This window comes from Mustela nigripes, chromosome 8 (assembly GCF_022355385.1).
Source record: "Mustela nigripes isolate SB6536 chromosome 8, MUSNIG.SB6536, whole genome shotgun sequence".
NCBI classification, from domain to species: Eukaryota; Metazoa; Chordata; class Mammalia; order Carnivora; family Mustelidae; genus Mustela; species Mustela nigripes.
The window spans coordinates 52043136-52052428 of NC_081564.1; the positions used below are offsets into that span (position 1 = coordinate 52043136).

At 40.1% G+C, this 9293-nt stretch overlaps 1 protein-coding gene across 1 annotated transcript in view; it reads left to right on the forward strand.

Moving 5' to 3' along the window:
* Nucleotides 1–31: 31 nt before the first annotated feature.
* MEP1B (meprin A subunit beta) overlaps nucleotides 32–9293 on the forward strand; it is a 24401-nt gene continuing 15139 nt past the window's right edge. Inside the window, exons 1-5 of the mRNA XM_059408063.1 lie at nucleotides 32–175; nucleotides 6319–6337; nucleotides 7212–7262; nucleotides 7351–7394; nucleotides 9071–9149. Of these exons, the coding sequence (XP_059264046.1) occupies nucleotides 32–175; nucleotides 6319–6337; nucleotides 7212–7262; nucleotides 7351–7394; nucleotides 9071–9149 (337 nt within the window). The remainder of the gene's footprint in view (nucleotides 176–6318; nucleotides 6338–7211; nucleotides 7263–7350; nucleotides 7395–9070; nucleotides 9150–9293) is intronic.

The following is a 9293-nucleotide window of genomic DNA, read 5'->3' on the forward strand; positions in this document are numbered from 1 at the left end:
TCTGGATGCTTAGTACATATCTGACTAAGGGATGCACCAAATAAATGGAGATAAAGCACAGATGCTCACAGGCAACAATTCAGAGCTCTGGCAGTTGGATGCAGAGAAGCGAGGTCAGTTCCTGGGGAAGGAGCTTGGTGGGGCCCCTCGAGCTGATCCGGGGGCCTGCTGCCTTGTAAGGTTTGCTGCACGACCAGCACTAAATGCTATTTTTGCTTTTCAGCACTTTTCATAAAAGCAAAGACCTCTTCGGATTTCTTTCCTTTAGTGAAAACAGGTACTCATGTTGGTCTTTTGTGTAAATGAAGTAGTGTAAAGGGAACTTTCAAAAAGTGGGGGATACCTGTATTCTTCTTGGACAGCAATATGCAGGTTGAAAACATGGGGGTGATTTCATTGGCTTCTCTGCCAATAAAAAAATTTTATGTGCCTAGAGGTGATGAGGTAGGCTATAAAAACAATCCATAGGTAGACACGGATTTTCAACAGTCCCGTCCGTTTCTTTCCATGAATGTGTACCAAGCGCCTGTTCAGTGTGAGGACTACACAGTTCAGTGATACCACATCTAGGTGGCTACTTAGAGGAGAGACAAATTTCTAAGGGAAAAACTATAATCCTGGGCAATGAGTGCCATATTTAAGTGCAACCACAGCATAGAAAAAGTGAGGAAACCCTTTGCAGTCCTGAGCTATGGGCAGACACCTAGATTTGAGTTTGAGGGAGTTAAAATTCTTGAGCAGTCCAGGGAAGCAGGCACATAGGTATGACTTCGGGAGCAGCCTCACATGTCGCCTATCCATCGCAGAGCCCGTGGATGCCCATTTGAGACCTGTTCGAGCTTGGCATGAATTTCCATGACCCTAAGCCATCTGAGCTAGAGGTTGCCCAACTTTTCAGGCCACCTGGTGATCTTTTAGTGGTGGTGGGAGGAAGCTGTTAGCTCATCATCCTGCTGCAATTCTGGCCCCCTCGCCCTAGCCACTGTCTGTGGGCTAGCTCTCAGCCTCAGAGCTCCCTGGATAAAGCCTGTGCATGGGGGAGCCTGGCTGGCTCAGTCGGTAGAGCGTGTAACTCTTGATCTCAGGGTTGTGAGTTCAAGCCCCACAATGGGTATGCAAATTACTTAAAACAAAGCAAAAACCCCTACGCAGTCTAGGGGTTTAAAGTAGGATCATGTTGTGTAGGAACAGAGTTGTTTGCTCCTCCCTGCCTCCGTTAAGTGGCTTTGTGAAATCAGGAGGGCCACTCCTGGTCCTCTGACGACTTCCGGGTATCACAGACATGACTGTATTGTTACTGTATTGTTACTCACGCTCACCATGAACTATAAGACATAGCATCTTTGTCTTCAGCCCAGGGTGTGGCTGACAGTTGAGCCAACTGTATCCAGTGGCAATAACAGCGACCTTTAGTGTAACCAATAGCTGTTCCATAAACAGGTGATGGTGAAGAGTCTGGCAAATAAAAGAGAAGCAAAAAGGGAACTTATGGTTCCTTCTTCTGTATCAACTTGGAGAGGCTACCATATCCAGAGATTTGACTAGTCTAAATGTTACTGTTAAGATCTTTTCTAGATGATGCTAGCATTTAAGTCAGCAGATATTGAATAAAGCAGATTTCCTTTATTTATGTGGGTGGGCCTCATCTAATAAGTTTCAGGCCTTAGGAGACAAAAGACCAAGGTTTCCAGAAGAAGACATAATTCTGCCAGCAGACTGCCTTTGGACTCAAGCTGCAACACCACCTTTGCTCTGGGTCTCCAGCCCGCCAGCCCACCCTGCAGATAGATCTCGGACTTGCCAGCTTTCAAAATTATGTGAGCCAATTCCTTAAATGAATTTCTCTATCTATATACAGATGCTATTTGTTCTGCTTCTCTGGAGAACTCTGGCTAATGCAATAACATACCACAGTTTGGAAAAATGGGGTAAGAGATGGTAGTTGGGGAGGGACTTAGAAGGATGTGATTTATTCTGCTCAGTTGCAGGGGTACAGATGTCTTATGAGCTCTTTTGCTCTTTAATTAGCTGGACCCCTAATGAATTTGTGTTCTTCCAGCTGCCTGGGACTCCTTTGGTCATCACACTCCCCATTCTCTTTCTTTTTCCTAGATCCATTTAATTTCATTTAAATTCAAGTATACGCACCTCCCTAATAGGTTATAGATGTGTTGATAAGATTTTGTAAAGGGCTGCCCTTGGGAAACACATGAAATAATGTACAAAAATCTTCTGTTATTTCTGGATGAAGAACTAGTGAAGAAAATGAACATTGTAAGAGAAGAGATAGGAAGTCTTTTGGATCTTGTCTTTTAGCCTCTGTACTTTTCCTGTCAGAAAGCTTTTTATGGTCAGGATCTGCTACCCTCAGGTCTAGAACTTTCTTGTATTCCATGGGGATTTTGAGAATCGATTTCCGGAGAGAAATGTACTTTCCTGATGGTTCCAGAGCAATCCATGAGGCCAGAATCTCAAGCACCGTTCATGATACTCACTGGGAGAAATGAAGACCTGAAGAGGACCAACAACCAGAGGCAGACACAGTTTCCTGGGATACTAGTGAGGGGAGTTGGAGGTATGTTAAACGTACCACATGTAGATTCTGCATTAAAGAGCTTTATTGAAAATTTCAGAAAGAACGAAATATAAAAGACATCCATTAATTGTAGTCAAAACACATTTCTGGAGTTGGATTTCAGCCACGCCCCTGTGCCTGTCCATGAGAGTCCTTGTGAGGCTGTCCTTATGCTGTACTAGGAGAGTTCAAGACAGATTACAGCAGTCCTGGGGATGACTGCTTCCTACCTCCCTATTTTCAATTCCCTAACTTCAAATATAAGCTATCTACTCCAACACATAGCTTGCGGTTAGATGTCTCCGTGACACACAGCTCACAAAAGCAGATGTATATAATAAATCTCATTATTTTTCTGTAACTGTAATTATTAGTTTGAATCCCCATCCATATACATGGGAGAAATTTAGTTGCAGCCCACTGAGGATTCCTATCTTTTAACCTTGGGTTTGTGCCTAAGCTAAGTAGGCCAAGGCCCGCCATCCGGTCCTGATGGCACCTGTCCTCACAGACTTCCTCTGAAACATCCATCGGTCTGTCCAGTGCCTGGTTGTCCTTCTATGCAGCCCACTACGGAGACATTCTTATTCTTATCCACATGGCCTTTTAAACCTGGTGGCTTCTCTGATACTTCCATGCTACTCTTGTCTCAAAGGAGTTATTCTCCTCCTCAGAAGGCATGCTTTCCTTTGTGGAGTTCTTGCTTTCCTTGTAGAGTTCTTTGTTCTTGTCTCCTGGTAGCTCTAGCCGGGAACATTTGATTTGGATTCCAGAGAACTATCTGCGGGATCCCAGGGAGCCAGTGAGGAATTGATCCTTCCTACCATTTTTAACTTTCCCTTTGAACACTTGTTCTACTCCCGGAGGGGGGAATGACTTGCTTGGATTCACAAAGAGCATCCTTTCAAGTCCTTGGTCTATACCGCACATCTCTCCATAGCCTTTCTATTAGCGCAGAGTGGGGTGAGGACCAGTCCTGGGTGGGGAAGGAAATGCTGAGGGAAAAACTGGTGACCCAAAACCATAATACTGCATCGCCCTTAAGTTGAGAGGGGAATCATGGGACCATGGAGAGTAAGTTGTCTTTAAAGAGAAGTTATCCAAAGAAAAGAAGGAAAAAGAGAAAGAATCGAGGGATAGGTTGGGAACATTTGTTTATCAGGAAACAGGTGACCGCCATTCCTAGCCTTTTACCCAACCCCTTGAATTTGCTTGTTGGGAATTTTCAGGAGCAAGGCATGCTGTTTTGCTACTTTGTAGTTAATTATCAAATAGGTTAGATTTCTAGCACATAAGTGGATTTTGTAACTCAATGAATTTTTGATTAAATGAATGAATGATAAAGAGCCATGGTCACAACTGTGTATATGGAAGTAGCACAGGGTTCGATGAACAGGAGGAGCTTCACAAACGTTACTGTTTGTGGCTCAGGTTGTGATCTGAGTCCTGGGATCAAGACCCTGGGATCGAGCCTGCTTCTCCCTCTCCATCTGCCCTTGCCACCCACCCTCCCTGCTTGCTTGCGTCTGTTTCTCGCTCTCAAATAAATAAATGAAATATTTTTTAAAAATGTTACTATTTGAAAGATTGAGATTAAAAATTAATCTGGTATTTTCTTTTGCCTGAGTGGCCGTTAATAATCCTGGGGGCAAGTCTGTATATATTAGAGAACTTACTTCAATATCAGGTGTCCGCCAGGTACTTGGATACTGAATATTCACCTTAAAAAAAAAAAGGCCAACCAATTCCTCTCAGGGCTGTATTCAGGATACTGGACTTTAACACTTTGATTGTAGGTACTCCTACCACGGTGAGCTGACCTGCAAGATGGATCATTGAGATCAAAGGCTAGAAGTTATGATGTTTGCCTTTTAAAAAGTAACTGATATTATGACTTTCCCAGTTTGCGGCTTTGACTGGAGGTGATAACATGGATTCATGGTACCTGCCTTGCTTTCTGCTCTCTGCTGTTCTGCTCATGGTTCCTGGCTTGGTAAGGAAATGATGTTTGGAAAGCGATTAGAAAAACTGGGGGCCAATGGCCTGCTTGTTCATTTCTTGTTTTTTAAGAATTTCAAAACCGTAATGAAATGAGTGTTTCTCTGGGGCCAGCAGGAGCAAGCAGGGTCATAGGGAGTGAGAAGCCCCCCCAAGAGAGAAAGAGTCAGAAATATTGACATAAAGTTACACATTTCTTTCAGTTTCATTTTTACGTAACAAATTTTCTTTTGATAATGTGGAAAATGTGAAATGTGACAGCCATTCTGTTTTTACTGCTGAGTGAAATGCATATTGCTGTTATTATGGTGACGTGAGACTCGAACGGAGTGAATGACAAATGTCACCGGCAAAGCAAACACTTGGTTTTGTAGCGTGGGGTTTCTCTTCTGTTTCTTTGTCAGTTTCAACCCATCTTGCTACAGTGACAGGTAGTTTGTACAGACCAACTCAGGGTTTTAAATGAAGTTTCAAATGCCTAGGGGAAAAGCTTTAGTTGTGATTTACAAATAAGTGATTATATTGAGTTGATATTCTGTAAATGGCATCTACAGCATCGAGAACAAGAGATACCATTTAAGACACATTAAAATTTCACTTATGCACACTTTTCGAGTAGGTGTATTGGTGTTCCTCTGTGAGTGTGCCTATGTGTGACTAACATGTGAGACAAATAAGGCCCTTCTTAATATCAAAAAGAAGGGTAAACTAACCAGTCAGTTCATTTCCACTGCTTGCAAAACAGTCCATAGGATTCTGGTGTTAGAATATGTAAGCCATATTAACCTGTTTTATAGAGAGTCTGAGTTTCGGGAGGGTGAACTGACTTGCTCTGAGTTGGCAGAACCCGGAATATAACCCAAACCTACTTCCTGCCAGTGCCATGAACTTTTTCACTAGACTCCACTAAGACATTTTTCAGGTTTACGTAAGTTCTTCTACTAAGCATGTATTCTGGGTTTTCATGTGGTCACTTGTAGAACTTATTTTCAGAAGTTTTTTTTAAGGTTTTTTTTTTTTTTTTTTAATTGCAAAGTATAGCCACTGATTTTTTTTCCTTAAACATTTGGTATTGTCTTTGAAAGCAGAGTCTTGGGAAAAATGTGAAAGTAAAACATGATTAATGAAGTCTTTCATAAGATTTCTTTAGAAGGTATTGTTATAAATTACAATAATATTTCAATGATGGACTCTGAAAAACAATCTGAGGGGTTTGAAGCGGCGGGGGATGGGAGGTTAGGGTACCAGGTGGTGGGTATTATAGAGGGCACGGATTGCATGGAGCACTGGTGTGGTGCAAAAATAATGAATACTGTTACGCTGAAAATAAATAAAAAATAAATTTAAAAAAAGAGTACAAAAAATATTTCAATGATGGGGATAAATTATTAAGTTTTTCAAACATTGCTCCATGAAACCTCTGGAGAATCATGTTTAAGGTGAAAGCTTATCTGAGGGACAGAGTCTTATGTTCTGTCTTCTTTTCAATCTGTGAAGTGAGTTTCTTGTCTCTTTCACCTTCAAATTAATATCACAGGCAGTTTCATTTTTTTATATGAAATAAGATGACCCTTTCCTCAAAAAGTTATTTTAGACTCCAAATTAACTATCTTGGATATAAGCCAGAAAGAAATCCATAATATTAATGAAAAAAACCTCCACAAATTGCTAGATATAAATTGGAAGAAGGTAATTTATGTCATGGGTGTCATAATAATGCCTTTTTTTATGTGTTTGTTTCTCAGCCAACTCAAGACAACTTTGGTGAGTCTATTTTGAGTTTTTGCTCTAAGTCATAGTAAAAGAAAGTTATACGGATAATAGAAAAACAGTACAGAAAACTCAAGACACATTTAATGAGAAGCACAATGCATAATTGCATATGCATAATTTTATAATTGCTTTGAACTTTAATCAAACACTGCCTTCTTTTGATTATTGAGAAATGTTTTATTGTTCCTGTTCCAAGATTCCACATACTCAGCAGAAAATAAATGGTGATATAGGAAAGTGCAAACACAGTAACTGACACAAGGCATACCATCAATGCTTGCTATTATTACTTTTGCTATTTTGTATAAACTCAGAAAGACCTGATGGCCATCCTGTTTTATTGTACACTTAGAGATTTGGCTTTATTATCCACTCCTTTGTAATTTAAAAGAGTAATTCAAATTTAAATTAGGAATTCTGCTTGAGAGTTCTAAGGTTTATTACTAGCAAGGGATATATTGGGCAGATTGGACTGGTTTGACTTAATTTAAACATTTGCTTCCTATTTAATCTAATCATCTAGTCTAGTCTTTAAAATTAAGTTTAATATTATATAGAGTGACCAATTTCTTACTCCTGGAGATCTGGAATTCAAGGGACATGGATAGGACAAGAGCACATATGCAAAAGCCCTATAGCCCCAAGCCTTGCTCATGGAAGGTTCTCAGTTAATCAATCAATCAATCAATGTATAGTGAATCAGAACCCGTTCTCAGTAAATCAATCAGTCAATGTACATTGAATCAGAACCTAGTAAATTCTGAGGGAAAAGAAACTTACTTTAAATTTGGAAATTGATAAAGATTGTTTTTTTTTCATAAGCATAATATTCAATGTGGGTTTTTTTTTTTTGTTGTTCCTTTAGTTAAAGATGTAGATGGTGGACTCGATCAAGATATATTTGATATCAATGAAGGTTTGTAGTTTTTTTTTTTTTTACATTTTTATGAGGTGGAGAGTTTGAATCCAGTTTGCTAACATGAATTTTTAATCTTCCCTCTTAGATTTGGGACTGGATCTTTTTGAGGGAGACATTAGACTTGATGGGGTAAGTTGAAACATAGCAAGGAAGAATCTTCTGTTAATTACTGCAAACCAAAATACAGAGTATCTGAGAATGATTAGACAGCATGGACTTTGTTAAGCCCAGCTATCTCTAAGGGTGCATCGTCATAGTGACAGATGTATTCAATGAAAACGTTATATTCTGAGGGACTCCCATAACGGTGCCTTCATCAGCTATTTCTCAGATTTCTGTGTTGTCAATGCCACCATCCCTCACCATGTGCGCCTTGGTCTTATTGCTCTGATGGGCTTTCATTATTGGAACAATATGATGTTTTCATTTTTAAATAGAACCTCAGTGATTTAATCTAGTTGAAACAAAGTTAACCTGAGTTTGTAAAGGTCATCAGTGAATAAGGTTTTTATCATAAAAGATAGATTTTGTGATTTCTATCTTGACAGCTAACGACAGTGTTGCCAGGTAAACACATCTATGCATGAAGAGTGCATGGCACACAGATGAACATAGGTACCTTACAGACAGTTTAAATCAAACCCCCACGGGGATCTTCAACTGAAGAAGCAGAGCTGTAGTATCCAATGGTTGGTCCTGGGCTCTTCTATCTGCACTCCTTGAGCTCACCTTGTGCCAGAGCTTGACATGTCATCTTTATGCTGATGACTCCAGCATGTGGCTCTCATCCATTCCTTCCATTGCACTCCAGACTGGTCTATCCAGCTGCCAATTTGTCAATTCCAATTTGCCAGTTCCATTTCCGTGCCTATGAGGTGCCTCAAATGTAAGGTGTCCTAATGTGAACTCAGATTTTTCATGCAAATTGCCCCTTCCAGATTTTCCCTTTTAGCAAAGGCATCAACCTACTCCCCCAAATAAGTAAAAACTCCAGGAGTCACCTTTGCTTCTGCCCTCTCACCCCAGCATTTGATACATTAGCAAGTTTTGTCATTTCTGTCTGCCACACATGCTCCAAATCAACCACTTTTCTCCTAATCTGTCTATTTCAAATATTGCTCCCCTATAATCTTGTCCACCCTGTCCCTGTCCCCACCTCCTACGCCCCGCCCACAACAAAGTGATCTTTTAAACAGGCAGTAACACCATTTCACTTCCTGTCTTGAACCTCTTCAGTAGGGTGGCTCAGTCGGTTAAGCATTTGTTTTTGGCTTAGGTCATGATCCCAGGGTCCGGGGATCGTGTCCCACATTAAGCTCCCTGCTCAGCGGGGAGACTGCTTCTCCCTCTCCCTCTGCTCCCCTGCTCCTGCTCTCTCTCTTTACCTCAAATAAATAGATAAAATCTTAAAAAAAAAAAAAAAACCACACACACACACAACAAAACTCTTCAACAGCTTCCTACTGCATTTGGAATAATATTGAAATTTACCCATAGCCTTCCAGACCCGTGTAATTTAACTCCTGCCTCTCTGCCTTCCATCTCTTCCCTTTCTCTCTTATCTATTCTCTTTTCTTTCCTAATTCATGAGGCTACTGTCCTCAAAACAGATTAGAATAAAACAAGTGTTATTCCCACCTCAGAATCAGACCAACCATTCACTACTATGAAATTATTTTGTTTTCTTACATTTTAAACTTATTTTCTTACATTTTAAATTTCATTTATTTATAGATGAACTATTTGTTGTTTCCTAAGTTTTTGCCTGATTCAATGAATTAATCCTTCACATTTATTTTTGACAGGCACAAGATAGAAATTCCATCATTGGAGAAGAATACAGATGGCCTCATACTATTCCATATGTTCTAGAAGATAGCTTGGGTTAGTAGATACCTTGGAGTATGTGTAACTGATATATGTTCCTGACAGAATATAGTCACAGTATTTTTCTCTCTCCCTTCCTCCCTTTCTCCTTTCTTTCTTTCTTTCTTTCTTTCTTTCTTTCTTTCTTTCTTTCTTTCTTTC